The sequence below is a fragment of the Hevea brasiliensis genome, chromosome 6 (assembly GCF_030052815.1).
Source record: "Hevea brasiliensis isolate MT/VB/25A 57/8 chromosome 6, ASM3005281v1, whole genome shotgun sequence".
NCBI lineage: Eukaryota > Viridiplantae > Streptophyta > Magnoliopsida > Malpighiales > Euphorbiaceae > Hevea > Hevea brasiliensis.
The window spans coordinates 7,008,369-7,029,660 of NC_079498.1; the positions used below are offsets into that span (position 1 = coordinate 7,008,369).

The window sequence follows — 21,292 nt, forward strand, 5'->3', positions numbered from 1 at the left end:
TAACAAAAATAATTTATATTCCTAAAAAAAAATTAAAAAGTTATTTTTATTGATTCAACTAAAATAAAAAAATTAATGACTTATTTTTTAAAATTATTTTTAATAATAAAAAAATAAATTAAAAAATTAAAATTATAAATAAAATACATTAAAAAATAACTATAAATTTAATTGTTAGGTTCTTCGCTAGCCGATAAGTTTAAATACAATACACCTTATAGGCTCCTAAATTTAAATATTGCGTATCATTGCCAGCAACCGAAAGTTCAACTCCTAGACTAGCCCTAAGAAATAATTTTTGAATATATTAAAAGTAAAAAAAAATACATGATCAATTTATGTAGCTTTTTTTTCTTTTAATTTCTTTTTGTCTATCAGAGTAGTTTCAATATTGAATTATAATTCCTGACAGAAAGTTCAGCACAGAATTGCTTGTGATAGCGGACAAAATAAATGAAGTAAATTTGAAACTCTGTTCACTGTATATTAGAAATTTTCAATGCATATATAGCTCTGTTAGGCCTAATTAATTATTTTTTTTAATTATTTCATAAATATTGTTAGGCCTAGTATAAATTGATCCTTGGGTTGTATGGTAGGTTCACTAATTTATTTGGAGTGTATTTATTTTAAGTTTAAACTCATATAAAAATGAACATAATAATTATTAAATTAAATATTTGTATCAATATATATATAAAATTAATTAAAAAATATATAAAAAGTACATAAATTTAAATATAAATATTTAATTCAATAGTCTGAGTAAAACACACACATACATCCATGCAAAGTAAAACATCAAATATCAGGACTTAAAAGTTTACCAAAATTAAATTGGTGTTGTCGATTGATGAAATGAGAACTGGCCCACCCATGATTGGGCCAGGCCCATGTATCAAAGGCCGAGGCCATCTAATTTGCTGCGGGTGTAGAGGGGAGATAGTTCATACTTCCCTTCGGATTTGCTTCTCCTAACTCTGGTTGGGCACAAGACTATCCCGTAATGCATTACGTGGGCAGCATCTTTATGGGCCAATACGCACGCTAGAAGCAGTAGTTGAAAAACTGCTGGAATAAAATGCTAGGCGGGAGCCATTTTTGAAAGTTACGAAGTTTGCATGTGCTGTATAAGGAGAGAGAAATAAAGTTTTTGAGTTCGAATGACTGTAGAATTAGGACCTCAAAGTATAATGGACTGAGCTTGAAGGAGGAAGACTCATAAACTCGGCGTAAGGAGATGTGACCCATGAGCTAGTTAAGGAAAGTTAGATTCTGAGTAGAGAGTCAAGAAGAGCCAGACCCAATTTGATGAGCCAACTCATGTAATGACCACTGAGTCATATGATGGGATGTGAGGAATTCTTGCATGGGTCGGAAATAAAAGAAAAGAAAATTATATGATTAATTGATTTCATACAAAGTATAGTATAATTACTTTGTTACAGAAAATAGAATAATTTCACATAAATTTATCACTTATCTTATTTAGATTTTCATAAAATATTCTTTTTTCCATAAATTAGTTAATTATAAAAATTTTATTAACTTAACAAAAAAAATAATAAGTTTCCTCAAATAAAAAAGCACATATAATATTTTTTAGAAAAATTTAAGAGATGAAGTTACATGAAGATTTTTTTTTCGTTAAGTTAATAGAATTTTTATAATTAACTACTTTATAAAAAAATAATCATTTTACAAAAATTTCATAAGGCAAGGTAAAAATTTATGTGAAATTATCTTATTTTTCATAACAAAGTAATTATACTTTATATGGAATTAAGTAATTATAGAATGTACTTGATATCGAAAGGCTTATAAAGCAGAGTGATTGATAGTTTAAATTTCAGCTCAATTTAGATTAATTAATTTCATAGAAAATAATTTATATATGAAAAATATTTTTTTAAAAAAATATTTTTAAAATAATATTTCTATTAAAATATTTTTAATTATTTGATTACAATATATATATATATATATATATATATATATATATATATATATATATTATTTACATTTTAATTAGATTATTAAGGTCTACAAAATGAAAAATTACTTCATCTTTTAAAAAGTTTATAAAAAATTATTTATTTTTTGTTCATTAATTTTTTGAGTGTCCTAAATATTAAAAAATACGAAAAAGATATTTTCTAGAAAAATATTTTTAAAAATAAATGGTACTTTAATATAAAGAATAATTTATTTATCAATCATAAACATTAAACTATTGAAAATAATTTTAATATTATTAAATTAAAATTTATTAACTTACTCTAAACAATAACTTAACGTCCATGGATCGTATATGTTATGAAATTGCTTGGGTAAGTTTCTATAATTTGAACAATACAAGTATTTAGTTCTTATAATTTTGAATTCATAAATTATTTGATTTATATCGACAATTATTTTTTTTTTCTTTTAATTAAAATAAAATTAATGAGATGGACTAAACAGTTCATAAATTAAAAGAAAATTAAATAATAATTTTTAAAAAAAAATTTAAATAATTAATTTTATTAAAATACATAGACTAAATAATAATAAGTTTTCTTCATCATTCATAAGTTGTACTAGTTGATTAAGGTTACTTGTCCACATTTGACTCGTTCTTAAACGTGGACCAAACATCAACCCAATATGATATAACAAAATGGGCCTTGTGAAATTTGTCCCAACGCTTGCCTAAGCATGGGACAAAATTTATGACCTTCTTAAAAAAAATTTTTAAGTTTAATTTAATTTTTTTTATCAATAGGCAGACACCTGACTTAGAAACTGCACCTTAGTAAAACTATAACAATTTTATCAAGGAGTAGAATTTCATATAAGTCACGCACGCACACTTTCCATATCTGATATGAGATTCCAAAGCATTAACCCACAAACTCACTTGGCTTTAGGCTATGCATAGAGGACTCCATCACACATCAAATCCGCTAAAAGCTATGACCTTTGATTTTTTGTATTGGTAGGTAGAGAGATGCATACACCCAAATTAAGGACAGATACGTTCCTTAGTAAAATCATACAAATTTTACTAAAACACGAAATTCCATATAAGCTACACACACTTTTCAAATTCAATGGAGGTTCCGAAGGATAAATTTCTTACTTAAGACCTAATAAAAAAACTTCCTGTATTGGCGTATATATAGTTTATTAAAATTAGGTTCATTTTGCTTTAAAAAGAAATGGGTTCATTTTACCCTCTGTCCCTGAATTGCAAACCATGATACTCTCATTTTTCACTTTTGATGGTGCCCGTGGCAGATTAATAACAAATTTTATAATGGTAAAAAAATGTGCTGTAAATTTAGAATTTGGTAAAAAACTAAGCTGTTCTTATTAAAATTTACGTTGAATAAGTGTTAAGTGACAAATTATAATTTGGAAATTTTAATGAATATTAGAGCTAAATTTAGAAACCGCAAATAAAATTAAATTGCTATAATAATTAGAAATAATTACTCAATAAAAATAACTCAAAATTATAATAATTATTAGAAATTTAAATTTTTAACAAACTATGAAAAAACTTGTTTAAAGAAAAGAGATTAAACTATTTCAATATTATATTAAAAAGCTAAATCTAAACTCAAAATTATAGCATTAGAATTTTAGTACTTATGGTGTCTGTCTTAGTTTACAAATCAAAACTCTAAAAATAAGTTTATTTGTTTATTTACAATATTTTTTGTGCTTATTTAAAACTTATTTAATTTTTAAAATTTTATTGGACTTAGTGTCTTAACTCATGTTTTCATGATAAAATCATGGTTTTTTAGAGTTAAAAGCCATTTTATCCAGAGAGCACTTCGACAGTAGAAAATTACTTTTCAAAAGCTATTTTTTGGCGCTCTAACCTTTGGCAGCCGAACCTGAGTTTTCGCAACTTGATAAAATAGAGCTTTAGGTGGTTGAATGGCTAGTTTAGCATTTAATGCACATCCAATGATTATTTTCTTGCAAAAACTATAAATAGGTACCATTTATGACTGGAAACAAGTTTTTACAACAACAATCTTTTTAAAATTTTATTGTATTCTAAAGATTTTCTTCATTCTTTCTCTTTAGAACTTGAGCTACCATAGCCCATGTAAATTCTTTATTCTAAGAGTTCATTCAAGGTTGTTGTGAGCACTTATTGTAATTTTAAGCGTGATAGAGCTTTAAATAGCTCTTGAGTGTAAAGGGATTTGTAAAAGAGCAAGGGTTTACTTTTGTGGTGATTGTAAGGGGTTTATTCTTTACCCAAAAAAGAATTTTAGTGGAGTTAACTCTCAAAGAGGGCCTTGAGAAGAGGACGAGCAAGGGTTTACTCTTGTGGTGATTGTAAGGGGTTTATTCTTTACCCAAAAAAGAATTTTAGTGGAGTTAACTCTCAAAAAGGGCCTTAAGGAGAGGACGTAGGCTTGGAATAGCCGAACCTCTACAAATCTCTTGTGTCGTCATTCTTCCTTTACTCTTCTTTGTGTTTAAATTTCTTTTAATCTTTAATTTTGCAATTAGAACCCAATTCACCCCCGGCGCCCCCGCCCCCCCCCCCCCCCTCTTCCCCCTCTTTGGTTGCTACAAGGGACAATAAGTGGTATCAGAGCTGGTTTCCATTCAAAGACTTAATCATCTTGGAGCAAAGATCAATGGCAACCCTCAATGATGCATAAGAAGGTCAATCCATATTTCGAATTTATAATTTATTATATTTTCTAATTTAGTTCAAATTTCACTAATTATTTTATCCAATAATATTTGAATATTAGTTAATGTGATAAGCATTATTAACGGTCAGTTAATTAATTATATTTTTTTTCAAAAATTATGTTGTATTTACATTATAATATTTATGAATGAATTATTAATTTTTTTTTAAATTAATTATAATTTTTCTCGAGGCGTATATATTTTGTCAGTTCATGATTTTCTCAGAGGCGTGATAGCTATCTGTAGTCCCTAATTGGTATACCAATTTATCTAAACTAAATAAATAAGTCTAGGTATACTATAGGCAATTAAACATTTTTAATTATTTTAGCACTATTCACTGTTACTATTTTCTGGTACTGTTCATTGATACCATTAATTTCATATTAATAGGAAATTAGTCCCAATTTACATATTCATATCATTTTTAATATTTAATTATCCTTATGAGTATTTTAATTATCATATATAGCATTTTTCCCATGAACCTTTCTTTAGGTTCATTTTGATGTGTTATCTTTATTTAGGAATTTGACTAAGTTAGGATGTCTATTTGGTCACACTTCCTTCATAACAATTACTCCTCTATGTTTAAACTTAAATTTCAGTTTTCGAATCACTGAATTTGGGGTTATAGAACTCAAGTTATAGTTAAAATACCATAACTGGTCCCTTTGCCTCTAAGCTGTTCAGAATTTACAATTTCTGGTCAATAAATTTTAACCAGTCATTTGATCATTTTATGGTCATTTTTAGACTTAGGTTCCTTCACAAGATATGTTCCTCTATGTCTTAGGGACTCCCACGTACAATTTCATAATTTTTCAAGCTTGGTATAGTGAGTTATAGTCAATGTATTAACCTGGACTCTGAATCCTATAAAGGCAATAACTAAACTTCAGGGCAGTATGTTTGACCCTCTTTTTACGGTCTTTACACTTAGAATTTGGTAAAGGTGTCTAAATCAATATTGTAGCCCTAAGTATCATGTTTCCAGATCATATTGGCACATCTCAAATGTAATTTCCTAGTGGGAGTTATGGCCAAATGAACACACGGGTATCAAATGGCATTCTGGGTTCTACTTAACATTTTCCAAATTTTAATTCTTAATTTTGGCTAATATTTTCCCTAGGATGCAATGGTTTCTAGAGCTTGGTTAGAACATAAAAATTGTTATGCTATGTCATATAAAACTTTTGGCACTAGTTTCACTCAATTTGCAGCTTTGAAGACCAAGTTATGGCATTTTTGCCAAAACTGGTCAAGCATACCAAAGGAACAGTATTTTGCACAAATTCTGGGATGGCAGATTTAGAGACCCAACTTGTGCTAACAATTTGACTTGGTTAAAGGCAAAACTGGGTCAAGTGGTCCTCATGAAAAGTGTAGCTCTATGTCTAAGCTTTCCATTGATGTAAATTTTAGGTCATTTGGACCAGTATAGAGAGAGTTATACTGTTCATTTGGTCATTTTCTGGGTTTTAGTGTTTGGTTATCCGGGTTTGGGCAGAGAATTGGTCATGATTTTGGCAAAGTTTGGGCATGGTGTCTGCATGAAAAATGGGATATTTTGAGTCTATTTTCACCTCTAATTGGCCTCATACCAATTGGAGTCACACATTTTCAGTTATGGGTCAATAAACCCACTGGACTCATTGAGTCCAAACCTGCAAAAAATTGAACAATCCCAATATCTCAATTCCTTCAATTTCCTTTCTTCAATTTGCATGCAATACACTTCTATAAGCAACAATCTCAACTCAATAGGTCAATTTCAATATTTACACCAAGTCCTCAAGCATTTACATAAACCCTAGTTTTCAAAGTTTTAAATTTTCACAAATACTACACAATCAAACACCCAAATATTTTAACTCATCACACATTCTCATAGAACTATTTTTCATCACTTAAAAGCAAAAAATATCAAGTTCCATGGCTGCCAAAAATTCAAGGGTTCTTTCCTCAAGATTTTTTTTTTGTTTTAATGATATTTATGCTTGACTAAACATGCTTTTCATGTTTAATAAAGAGAAGAAGAGGGATTAGTGCACTAACCTTACTTGAGCTTCCCTAACTTCAAATTTCTTACTTCCAATGGGTGTCTATAGCTTCCTTAGGGTGTAGGGAGCATTTTTTGTGAAGTGAGCTATGGATTTTGGTGTGTGGAAAATCAAGTTTGGAAAATCAAGTTTGGAAGCTTGACAACAATGGAGGAAATAGGAGACAATGGTGGACGGCAAAGAGAGAGGGAAAAGATGGAGAAGATTACTTTAGTTGGTGAGTTTTGTCTCTTATGCTTTATATTTATATATTTATATGTGTACTCTATTTTTTTTTTAATTTTCCTAAGCCATTTTCCTTTCTTTTCTTTTCTTTTCTTTTCTCTTCTCATTTTCCTAATTTATTTCATAAATTTTAATTTATGTAAATTATTTTATTCTCTAAATTTTAATTTGACATTTAGATCAAAATTCACCTCTGGGGTGAAATGACCAAAATGCCCTTCATAATGCATATCAGGTCATTTTTATTATTTTATACAAATTAATAAATTCTCTAAATTTTTTTCTATTTTTCTCTACATTTTTCCTATATTTTCTTAATATTTATTTCTTCAATTTATGCCTCCTCACTATAGTCTAGGTGTAGTTCCAGACATTTTGATTATCCGAACAGACATGACTCATCGGAACAGTAAAATGTACCTATGGTTAGGGCGTTACAAATTTTACTACCAATTATAAAAATAGATTAAATATTGAAGAAAAAAAATTCTAATTTTTGTCATATAAAAATTTTTCTTTATTTATTGTATCCATATGGAGTCAAAGTTTTTAGTTACTATTTATTATAATAATTATAAATTATCATTTTAAAATATTAATTAATTTAAAAATATCTATATCTACACTTAACTTTGAAAACTTAAAATTAATTAGTTTTGCTATGACACTTTAGCCTTTTAACTCTCAAAACTTAATTCAAATTCTCTAATAATTAATCTCTTAACTGATGACTAAAAAAATATTGCAATAAATATTGATTACGATTTATGAATTTATTAAGTTTTTTTTATTATTATAAATTAATAAATTATATGATTTATCATAAAAATAATGAATGTTGATTATTATTTGATAAAAGTGTAATTTATAAATTTTTATTAATAATAATAATAATTAAATGACTATATAAATTCTGACCCCTTTTAGTTTAGTTATGCATCTGTCCCTCTTGCTGCTGGATTCACTGGAATTAGTTGGTGAAAAATGAAGATGCTTTTGAAGTTTTGGCTGTGAAAATTACGGGGATGCAATATTAATTGGTTTGATTTACTTCAATTACTGTCACTGATCACTCATATAAACTTTCACACATATGAAAATGTTGCTCACGCAGAGAACATTGAAGAAGAAGATGGAGCTTTTGCTTTAGTGAATGCAACAGAGAAAGCCCTACAATTACACAACACAAATTCTGCATCACTTGTGAAGAGAATAATGAAATCTGGAGCGGACTACTTTTCTAATCGATCTTATCAGGGTCTTGACATGCACAATGACAATTCCTTGCCAGAACCATACTTGGTCGGTAAGACTGGTAAAGCATTAGGTTATGAACATGAGGAAACCAAGACTGATGATCACCTGTGATCAATTTTGCGCAACATAAGGAGATGAATAAAGTTGACCTGATTTGTGGGATGTCAAGGTGGCAGAGCTCAGCAGGTATTTTAAACAAGAATCGAAGGTTTACTTCTCTATGAATATTTTGTAGCGGTGTATTTACAACAAGAATCGAAGGTTTACACATGGACAGGAGAAGATATAATCTTTTAATCTGTTATTCTATATAATTTCGAGGAATCATTATTCTATTTACTCCAATACTATATTCTGGAGAGAAATAGAAGTATCTGTTCGTTGAACAAGTATTTAGGCCGTGTTTTGTATAATTTAAACCCGTGTGGTATTCAATTTTAACTCATGTTCTAATATAGAAATTATGTGAAAGTTTTATGAGAATAATTTACATAATTAATCTCTCTCTACTCCCTCTCGTTGCAGCGAAACCTTTGAGTTTTAAGAAAACTTGCCCAGTTGCCTTTTTTTTATGGATGAATGGACATTTATTTAAGCGTAAGATTTAAAATTACTTAAATGATATTTAAAATTAAAAGTTAATTCGATTCAAAGTGAATTCATTTATGTTGATTTTAATTTTGATTCAAAAATTAATTTAATATATATTATTTAAAAATTAACATTTAATTTGATTCCAAATGATCCACCATCGGCAAATTGATTCAATTTTGATTTGACATCTTTTTTATATAATGATTTGATAGATAATTTAAAATATTTTTTATTGATTAAATTTGATTTGATATTTTTTATGGCTTAAAGTTCAATTGCCGTTCTGTATTTATTAGAAAAGGTAAATTTAATTATTTTTAATTTTTATTTAATTTAGCTTAAAATTTTAAATTTAAATTTAATTTAATTTAATTTAAAAATAAAAAAAGTAAGAAATTAAACTTCTTAATTTTTAAGCTTAAATTAAGAAATAAAAAAAATTAGTCACAAAATTAAGAAATTAAATTTTTTGATTTTCATTTAAATTGAGAAATCAAAAATTATAAATTTTAATTTTTGTGCTAAATTGAGTTTAAATAGAAACTTTTAAGTTAATTTAGAGAAAAAAGTTAAAATGTGTTCCAATAAATATATGAGTTAAATTAAATATTTTATCATTTTTTATATAATGATTTGATAAGTAATTTAAATTTTTTTTTTCTGAATAAGAGATTGGAAGAGTGAGACTCAAATTTAAACATAATTTATATTAACTTTTAATTCAAAATATTTTATTTTTATCTAAATTTCATTTATCATAAATTTAAGATATAATATATATATAATAAGGCTTACCTATTAAATATATAAATCTCATATATTTATATTTTAAATTTATAATTAATCACATTTAGAGAAGAATAGTCATATACCATGTGAAAGCTATGATAACAAATTTGGATTTACTTTATTTGCATTTTAATTTATTAAATTTATTTTATTTATTAAATGAGCTTTTATTAATTTTTTTAAGGATAATTATTATTAAAATTTATTATTTAATTAAAAAAAAGATTATTGGTAAAGAATTATCAGGTAGGCCACTTATAGTAATTTTGATTGGTAGATTATTCAAAGTGAATTAGCAGCCAGTCTTGGTTGGGTTTTGCATATTAATTAATTATACAAACTTGTTAATCTCATCCCAAATTAGTTGCAGATTATATGGAAGAAATTCCCAACCTGTTCTTCACTCCAAGAAGAATATTCAAAGCAATATATCATATTCCATTAGTCTTTGTGGGGTGGTAAAATTGTTTGTTTGCTAACATTTGGACATTCCTTGATCAGGATATATTTAAACTGCACGGCACTTGAACATGTAGTTTTTATTTGAGAACTTTGAATATCTGCAATCATTTTTTTTTTTCAGAAGAAATAATTATCACAATTGTTTTTAGCAACTGTTTTCATATTTCCAATTGCTATTTCCTGTCTTTTTCTATTTTCAAAATTATTATAAAAATCAAAGTGAATATCAAGAAGCATCCTGGCATCAATCCAGCAGCTATGAATTGATAATTAAATTGCTATTTTATCAATAAGGGTTTAATCTTGAGAACAATATTTAATAGATAATTATTTTTTAATTTACATATTTGAGTCTTTCAGAGAGTGTATGTGTTAGTTATAACCTAATCAATCTAATTTATATGCTCTAAAAATAAATTGACATGTTTATTTATAACAGCCTTTGAGTTTATAAGTTGAGTTTATAAGTTAAAAACAAAAATAAGTTGAGGACTCAACTTTTCATTTTGATACTTATAAGTTTTGTGTTTATAAACTAGTTTGAACAAATATTTTCATCATATTATCCTCATTTAATCTTTAAAATTTCATCATCAATCTCATTTAATATCCTTTTTTTTATGTCATTTTCAATAATAAAAAAGTTATAAGCTATTTTTTACTAAACACATTAACTACTTATCAGTTATTTATAAATAAATTAACTAAATGCATAACTGCTTAAAATTTAAAATACTTATAAACTCATACTAACTTATAAGTATCAGACACTTATAAACTAATTTTCATAAGTTAAGCTAAACATCATCTGAATTTATTTGAAAAAAATATTTAATCTCGATTAAGAATGCTTTTAATTAGAAAAAAAAGAAAATTGACTACCAATGAACCAATCTTTTTGAAATTTTTAGAACTTTTATATTATCTATAATTTTGCAAAAGAACTAATTTTGTTTAGAATGATATATATTCTTAATAAATAAATAGTAATAAAATTATTATAATATGATATGTAAAAGAAAAAAATATATAAAAGAAATCTTAATTTTTTATATGATTTAATGTAATTTACTTTTGCAATAAATAATCACATATAAATTTATTTATATTTATAAATATTTTAATAGAATTATGTTTACTTCAATTTTTAGATTATTTATATTAATTATAACTAAATTCACCATTATATATTTATTGATATTCATCATTATATAACTAAATTTATTTATCGAAGAATAATTCAAAGCATTCATTTATTAATGGATATATACCTAAAGAGGCAATTAAGGTCTTCAATTTCTGCTGGAAAAAAAAATCTAAAATATTTATTAATGCCATCACGTTAGTCAAAGTTGACATAATTAAAATTATGGATATTGGATATTGCATTTGATGGAATCCTTCCGACCTAATTAAGTTGATTTAGTGGTCCAGCCGTCCAGTGTACTGAATTGGTTAACCCTTGGATGACAAGATTACAATATATGTGAAATCACCCTATTCAAATTCAAGTTCATTAATAATTTCTTTACATAAAAAAAAAAAATTTCACATCATTGAAAACTGTTGTTGATGGATGATATGCGAAAAATGAGAGTAATATTCTATATAATAACTGATCACTTTTTATTTTGGATGATAAAAAAAAAATTTATAATATTACTTTTTGAGAAACTTGTTATCTCGTATAACCTGTAAAAAAGTTTAAATCATCAAGAGTTAATAAAGAAATAGACCGTACTATCATATTCTATTAATAGAATATTATTATATATACTAAAAATTTAAAATTTATAAATGAAATGAATCAGCTATGCATGTTATATTTTAAACTATCAAAGAACTCATTAAATATAACAATAAACAAATAAAATCCCACTAATGAAAAAAAGAAAATCCAGTGATAGAGAGACTCCAATAAACCTCAAATTCTTTCTTAATGAATATTAATTTGATGATATAAATTCGGGATTATTTTAAATAAAAATAGATATGTGAGTTTATTAAAAAAAAAATCAATTTAGAGATCGTCACCGATGAAAAACCCACCAGTGACTGTCCAAGGAAGGAGAGAAGTGGGGATGAACTCTTGATTAATGATTTTAATATTTAAGTTGATTTTAGACTTAATTAAAATTTATTATAAATTATTTATATGTTATTATTATTATTATTATTTAAATTTTTTTAGTTTTATATATTTTTGTTAATTATTTATATAAAAATATTTAAATTTATTTACTTAAAATATAATATTTTAAAGCTATAAATATTATTAAAAATATATAATTAATTATTTATTTATATAAAATTATAGAAGCATCACAATACACTGCATAACCCCCTAATCCAGACAGAAGAGCTAACACTGGTGTTGTAGTCAAATGAGTCTTAAGCTCCTGAAAACTTTTTTCATAAACCTTAGACCACTGAAATTTTATATTCTTTTGTGTCAACTTAGTTAAAGGTGTTGCAATACTAGATAAGTTTTGAACAAATCATCTATAATACCCTGCTAAACCCAAGAAACTATAAATCTCGACACGCTTGTTAGTCTACGCCAATGAAGCAATGCCTCAACTTTCTTCTTATCAATACACACCCCATTCTTAGACACTGTATGGCCTAGGAAAGCCACACTATCTAACCAGAACTCACATTTTGAGAACTTGGCATCTAGCTTGTGTTCCCGTAAGGTCTGAAGGACAAATCTCAAATGCTGCTCATGTCATCGATGAACACTATAATAAATTGATCTAAGAAAGACTTGAAAACTTTATTCATGAGATCCATAAAAGCAGCTGGAGCATTGGTAAGACCAAAAGGCATTATAAGAAATTCATAGTGTCCATACCTAGTCCTAAAGGCAATCTTGAGTATGTCTTCCTTCTTGACCCTCAATTGGTGATACCCAAATCGAAGATCAATATTGGAAAAATACTTTGCACCTTGAAGTTACTCAAACAGGTCGTCTATGCGTGGAAGAGGATACTTATTACGCACAGTCACCTTATTCAATTGCCTACAATCAATGCACATTCTCAAAGACCCATCCTCCTTTCGCATAAATAACACAGGAGCACCCATGGAGAAACACTAGGGCTAATAAACCCCTTATCTAGTAGGTCCTGTAACTGCTCCTTCAACTCCTTAAGTTCTGCAGGTGCCATACGATAAGGTGGCATAGATATGGGCTCAGTTCTAGGAACTAAGTCTATACCAAACTCTACCTTTCGCTCCGGGGTAAACCTGATAAATCTTCTGGAAATACATCAGGGAACTCTTTAACCACTGCAACATTCTCCAAACCAGCACTTTCTGCCTAAACATCTCTAACATAAGCCAAATATCCCTTACACCTCTTTCACAACAATCGCCTAGCACTCACTGCTGAGATAAGATTACTAGAGGCTATGCCACGATCTCCCTGAAATTAAAATTCTGCCTCCCTAGGAATTTTAAAGAATACAACTTTATTATGATAATCCAATGAAATGTGATAAGTGGCTAACTAATCCATGCCTAAAATCACATCAAACTCAAACATATCCAAAAAAACAATATCTCAGCTAATTCCCTATCTCCAATCAACCATACATCCCTTATATACTATCTCGGTGTCTATTGCATTCCCCATAGGTGTTGATACAGATAAAGGATACTCCAACAAAATAGGTGGTATACTAAATCTCATAGAAAAGTACGGAGAAACAAAGGAATGAGTGGAACTAGAATCAAACAGTACTCTAGCATCAAATGAACAGATAGAAAGTATACCTGTCACTACCGCATTAGATGCCTGAGTATCCTGCTGAGTCAAAGCAAAAACCCTGGGTTGACATCTACCACCAGATGTCTGTCCTTGAATCTGAGCAAATCCTCTACCACCGAAACCTTTACCACCCTGACCATGACCACCAGAACCTTGACCTCTACCACTATATTGTGAAACTGGCTGAACTTGAGAGGGAGCAGAATGTGCTGCCTGACCAGCACCTTGAGTTGTCCCCCTAGTTGGACAGTCTTGTCTACGGTGTCCCAACTATCCATAACCAAAGCATGCTCCAGTGACCCAATGACAAGTGCCCTTATGTAGCTTACCACAATGCTGACAAGGAGTGAAAATAAGCCTAGTGCTAATCTGACTATACCGAGCATTCCCTGCATGAGTCCTCTGTTTACGTCCTTGACCAACTCCATATTTATGTGCCCTATTGTCAACTGTAGACTGAGAACTTTGCTTATTACCCTAATAAGAACCCTGATGACCCTGTCCTCTGTAAAACTGATTACCCTGACTATCTTTCTTAAACCGCTTATGCTACTCATGAGCCCAACGTTCATCATCATACATCTCTATCTGTCTAGCCCGATCAACCATCTCCTCATATTTACGTAGTCGTAAAAGAGCTACACGATCAATTAGCCCATCTCGTAAGCCCTTTCCAAATCTGTGAGCCTTCTTCTGTTCATTTGGAATCAAGTGTTTACCAAAGCGGGATAATTTGGTAAACTTCATCTCATACTCTGTAACTGTCATGTTGTCTTACTTTAAGGTTTCAAACTCCAAAGCCTTAGCCTCTTGAACACTAGGAGGGAGAAATCGCTCTAAGAAGAGAGAGTGAAACTCAGGTTAGAGGATAGAACCTTCGGGTTGCCCATTCTTCTTAGAGAGATACCACTCACGAGCAACTCCCTTAAGTTAATTTCTTGCCAACATCACCATCCTAGCACTATTGTAACCCATAGTGTCATAACACCTCTCCATGTCATCTAGAAAATCTATGGGATCAGCTAATGCATCCTCTCCAGTGAACTCCTTTAGTTTTAGCTTGAGAAAGTTTGTAGAGTCAAGAAATCGAGCCCTATCCTGAGCTGGTGCTGAAATAGAGCCAACCACTGGTTGCTGTGGTTAAGTTGTAAGGTATTCAGTTATAGTATTAACAGCACGATTCACTGCAAACAATCCCGCTGCCAGATCTGCTACAGTAACCTGACCAGCTCTAGGTGCTTGAGCTGCAGTAGCTAATTGGAATGGTTGTGCCCCAGTCTTAGCCACAGGCGTCTATTCAGATGTCTGATTAATAGTTTGAGGTGATACCTCCCCTGTTGGATCAAGGTTTGCACCATTAAGACCCTTGGCTCTAGCTCTCCTCTTACGTTTAACAGACCTAGGCACCTATTCATTTTAATAGACAAGCATTAAATATGAAAATGTGAGCCAAATTAAGATAGGTGAAAAAGTACAAAGGATGTAGATATCTAAATTAATGATAAACTGAAAAGACGTTAAGGATCCTATGCTCCGCAAGTTTACTAGACCTAAACCGGGCTTTGATACCAACTTTGTCACAACCCAAATACTCAAGTCATGACCAGCGCATGAATTATAGTTTTTTTTTTTATATATATTTTTTATCCATGTAAGCCTTATCAGAGTATCGCAAATTAAAATAACAAAAAAAATGTCATTTATTGATCTAAAGAAAATAATAGTGAAAGCCCATACAAACTCCAAATAACTAAATACTAAACAAATAATAAAATCCCTTAGATAAACTGCGGAGTCTCTATGAAATTCATATAAAACTGAAACTGTTCAATAAGTTAAACCAAACGTTAGCCCGAGGAAGCATGAATTCGAGCATACCATGGAAACAAGACCAAAAATTGTCTCTCTCCAGAAACCAATCGAACGCTTGGACCAGGAGCGAAAATCTAATAATCTAAAACAGATAACAGACAGAGAAATCGTAGTTTGAGCTAATACTCAGTGAATGATAATTATAGCATACAAGGGAATAGGAACAGGTAGACACTTGATTAATTTCACAATAAATTTTTTATTCAATAAAATCATGCTCATGCTATCAAAATCATTAATAAAATAATGTCATAAAACATATATATAAAAGGAATTCATTCAATTTTATGGTACAGCATACAAGGGTTATGATACCCCACATCACCGAAGGCCAGATGGTAAGCGCGCTACCAGATATTAGATACCTTCCTCCTCCTTCACAGATATCAATGCATATGATACTAATGCAAACCATAAATTGCAATGATGCATGACTCAACAATGCAACCGAATACCATGATAGTCCACACGGTGAGGCCAGATAATAGATACAGATACTGGGCACAGGTACCAATTCAAAACAGAAAATCAATTTGTACAAATCAATCAAAATCAATAAAAAAATTTCAGATAGCAAATAATAATTGATAGTGCAATTCCAACAGTTTATTTCAATAATTTCAGAGAGTCAATAAGATCAAATTAATCTCAAATAAATTCAGTGTAATATATCAGTAAATTTTATAGTCAGATATCAATAAATATAAAGACATTAAAGGCCTGTTCCTAGAATCCTAATGACTCTAATGCAGAGATAATTGATAAAATCAATTATTTAATCAAAATCGGAATAAAATTTAATATTAAAATAAAACTCTAGAAAGTTACATGTAAAATAATTGTTAAAATATTGATTTAAAATTTCATTTAATAAAAATTTAATGCTAAGAAATTTTAAAAGGGACTAAAACAATGTCATGTACCATAATTACCACTCACCTGAAATCTTCAAGACAATAGTTATATTCAACGAGAGAGAGATAATTTCAGCTGACAAATTGAATAGTCGAATCTTTTACATATCCAAAATATAATAAAAATTTGATCAACTAAACTAATATGACAGACCCATTAAATATATATAAAAATTTTATTTTGAAATCAAAGCTGATAATAATAATAATAATAATAATAATAATAATAATAATAATAATAATAATAATAATAATAATAATAATAATAATAATAATAATAATGAAATTATTAAAAATAAGTTAATTTAAGAAAATATATAAAAATAAAGTAAGAAAAAAAATTAATATAATAATAACTTTAACAACAAATATATATATATATATATATCATATTCCATTATATTTTTTTTTCACTATTTAAAAATTAAAATTTTATATTAATTTAATTTATTTTTTTATTAATTTTTTTATTTATAATAAAAAATTAATTTTTTTTAATTTGAAAAAATTAAAAATCAAATGTATAATTATGTGGAATTCAATTAAATTTTTTTCCCATACGTGATTTATTTCAAAAGAAGACAGATAATAAAAATGTTTGATTGTTAATATTTGGACATTCCTAGATCATTCAGGATAAGATTTAAACTACAAGGCACTTGAATATAACGTTTTTGTTTTTACATAAGAACTGTGAGTATCCACAATTACAATTTTGAGAAGAAAACAATTATCACAACTGTTTTTAGCAAATGTTTTTCTTATTTCCAGTATAGGATAGCTATCGCCAGTCTTCTTCTATTGTCCAAATTATTATAAAAATCAACTTAAATATCAAGAAGCATGTTTGCCTTAATCCAGTAGTGATTTAGCGTCATTAATCCATATAATTAATTCATCAAAATATCAAGGATTAGTCCAATTTTAATGTCAATATTCAAGAGATGATTCTTGAATGTACCAACTGAATGTTAAGATACGTAGATTTAATATCAACTTATATATGAATTTATTCACAATACTTTTAATTTTAAAAAATAATTTAATTTAGAAGGTGTTTAATTTTACTTATAAGTAGATCAAACTTACTTTTAAATAGAAAGTTATAAATCAGAAGTAATAAGTAAGTCATAAATAGAATATAAAATTACTCTTTGATCAAGTAAAAAATTATATTATCTTAATAATTTTTAAAAATATTACTATTATCCTCATTTTAATAATTATAACATCCAATGATATATATATATTGTTATTTGGATAAATTAAATTCTTTTAAGCACCTTTTTAACAAAATGCTTAAATTATTTTGAAGTTAATTTTAAGTAATTTATTAAATAATTAATTATTTATTTTTAAATAATTTATAAATAAAATAATATATGTTAAATAAAAATTAAAAGTAAATAGTTAAATATAATTGGATATTTGATCTATTGATTGTTGTTTACCAATATGAGCACTCATACACTTATCCCAAATAGCTTGAACGTACAAACTCTTAAATTTTAATTCATAGGGAAGCAACTCCTTATGATATTAATACCAAAATAATAAATAAATAAATAAATAATCAGAACGATATTAAATAAATTATTTTACATTTATCAGTTAAAATTATTCATGTCATTTTATCATGAAATTATTCTCGTAATATAAAGATTTTTTATTAAAATATAAAAATTGACCTAATTTTTTTATGTATTTCAAATTTATAATTTATTATATTTTCTAATTTAGTACAAATTTCACTAATTATTTTATTCAACAATATTTGAATATTAGTTAATCTGACGACAAGCGATTATTAACTTTCAGTTAATTAATTATATATTGTTTTTCAAAAATTATGTTGTACTTACATTACAATATTTATGAATGAATTATTATTTTTTTTAAAATTTAATTATAATTTTTTTTCTTATCAAAGATTGTGCTCTATATATTTATATTATGATTAAATTATCAATTTTTTTTAAAATTAATTAATTATGAATTTAAAAAAAATTTGAAATATATTATTAAGTGTCGGATATAGTGGTAAAACTCATTACGCTTTTACTTTCAAGAGAAGAATTCAGTTTTGATCGTTAGAGAAGATATTAATGAAAGAATCAATAATAAACCATGAAAAAATTAATTTTTTGTAAATAGTAAAAGAGATGTGGAGAATAATTTAATTAAAAAAAAAAGGCTCAAATATCAAACAGAACAAATTAGTCAAAGTTGACATAATTAAAATTATGAATACTGCATTTGATGAATGTGGAATCTTCTGTGGATGAGTGAATTGAATTGGTAAACGCTTGGACGGCAAGATAACGGTACATGTGAATCACCCTATTTAAACTTAAGTTGACTTAGTAATTTTAATATTCAAATTATATTTAGCTCTATTTTAATTAAAATTTATTATAAATTACTTACACATATCTTAAATTTAATTGTTATTATTTGAATATAATTTAAATTTATTTAGTTACATAATTTATATAAAAATTTTAATTTTTATTTTAAAATATAATATTCCAAATTTTATAAATATTAGTATAAAATTATATATATATATATAAAAAATTAATTTTTTAGAGAATTTATTTAGGGTTTGAGAGTTAAAAAATTAAAAATATCACAAAGTAAATTTAAGTTTTAAGTATGTAGAAATGTTTTTTAATAAATTAATGTTTTAAAATAATATTTTTAATAATTAATAATAATAATTAAAAAGTATGTGCTGCAGCACAGAAGCCAATCTGTGCTGCAGTCAATACGGCTACTGTGGCACCAGTGACCCTTACTGCGGCCGAGGATGCAAAGAGGGTCCTTGCTATTCTACGCCTACGCCCAGCACACCATCCAGTAGCGTTTCCGTGGCTGATGTAGTTACTCCTGATTTCCTTAACGGGATAATCAATCAAGCCGCCCGGAACTGTGCCGGCAAGAACTTCTATAGCCGCGATACATTTCTCAGTGCTCTCAATTCATATTCTGATTTTGGCAAGATCGGTTCAGACGATGATTCCAAGCGCGAGATTGCTGCTTTTTTTGCTCATGTTACGCATGAAACAGGACGTAAGAACTATTTATCAGCAACATTAATTATACTTTACGTATTAAAACTCATTTCAATAATGAACTTAAAAGAAATTAAACATTCTGTTTTTGCAGACTTCTGCTACATCGAGGAGATAGATGGAGCCTCCAAGGACTACTGCGACGAAAAAAACACGCAGTACCCATGTGTTGCAGGCAAGAACTACTTTGGCCGAGGACCTCTTCAACTGACATGGAACTATAACTATGGACCAGCTAGGCAGAGCAATAACTTTGATGGGTTAAACGCTCCTGAAACTGTGGCCAATGACCCAGTTGTGTCATTTAAGACTGCTCTCTGGTTTTGGATGAACAATGTTCGCCCTGTTGTAACGCAGGGCTTTGGTGCGACTATTAGAGCCATTAAGGGTGCAATTGAATGTAATGGTGGAAATTCCGGTGCTGTTCAGGCTCGTATTGGCTATTACACAGATTATTGTAACCAGTTTGGTGTTTCACCTGGAGACAATCTTAGTTGTTAGGTAGGTTACCTTATCGGACTTGATTATATTTTAAATAATAAATAATGATGTACTATTGCAGTAAGTAATCTGACTACTCGTCGGAGATGATGTATTACATGCAAAGAATAAAAAAAGAAAGTGGAATTGCATTTTTTTGCTTCTTTCTTTGTTGTTGTTGTTGGTTTTTTTTTTTTTTTTTTAACTTTTGCTTGTTAGGCACTCTAATATCATATTATGATATAATATATCATGCTTAATGGCTTAAATAAAGTCTGAGATTGTGATAAATCGTCCACTATATCTCATAAGTGAGTAAAGTTCGAACCAGAAAGTTGATGATTTAAAGAGTCTCTCACATTACATGTCCAGTGCTTGAGGAGATTATTCTTCCTCAACCATAAAATAAAATAATCAACATTTCTGCCACCTCCCTGCGACCTGCTGCCAACGAGAGCTTACCCAAATCATCCCCAAAGGCTGGTCCAAACTTTCCCTTTTTGATGCAGATGAATCTGTGATCATTTTAAAATAACAGCCGTTGAAGGAGGCTTCCAATGAGGCACTGCACATGTGAAGTTTGTTGAACGGGCCTTTCAACGACAGTACCATTCATTTGCTCTTGCAACACCATAGCCAAAAGACAAATTTCAACAGGTTCTTTTCAACAATTATCAAACACCAACAGGTTCCTAGCATAATGATAATCAATGCAATATTAGACTCGTCCAAATGCTCTGTAGTATATCTATGTGTGTTTAGGTTGCTAGAAACTTCAAGTTGTAATTATATTCATTCTGTTCATCATTGATAGGATAATCTGTGAATTTATTTTTGATGTTCCCGATTGACTTGGTGTTATTTTCAATTGATTTTTTTTTAATTGCAAATAAAAAAAATACTCTCCGGGTATGACGATTATAACCTCCTTAGGCTTAAGGCGTGGAGTTACCGGTTAACTTTCTCGACTTAACTCAATCCTATAGGAGAGGACCTACTACTGAATCTGAGGTGGCACCCAATGAGACAAATCATTGAACAATCCATTGCCTCCTCCCATTGCACTCCTCAGCGAAG

The 21,292-nt window shown here is 28.4% G+C and overlaps 1 protein-coding gene across 1 annotated transcript; it reads left to right on the forward strand.

Moving 5' to 3' along the window:
* The first annotated feature begins 19,390 nt into the window (after positions 1-19,390).
* LOC110661531 (endochitinase PR4) lies at positions 19,391-20,377 on the forward strand. Its single transcript, XM_021820189.2, has 2 exons — positions 19,391-19,733; positions 19,830-20,377. Exons 1-2 carry the CDS (start codon positions 19,391-19,393, stop codon positions 20,234-20,236), a joined length of 750 nt encoding a protein of 249 aa, XP_021675881.2. The 3' UTR covers positions 20,237-20,377.
* Positions 20,378-21,292: the final 915 nt, after the last annotated feature.

What these genes read in the sequence shown, in the direction of transcription:
- LOC110661531 (XM_021820189.2), top strand. Translation starts at nt 19,391, where the DNA reads ATGTGCTGCAGCACAGAAGCCAATCTGTGCTGCAGTCAATACGGCTAC. An exon ending in TGTTACGCATGAAACAGGAC is followed by an intron (nt 19,734 to 19,829) that starts GTAAGAACTATT and finishes CTGTTTTTGCAG; the next exon opens with ACTTCTGCTACATCGAGGAG.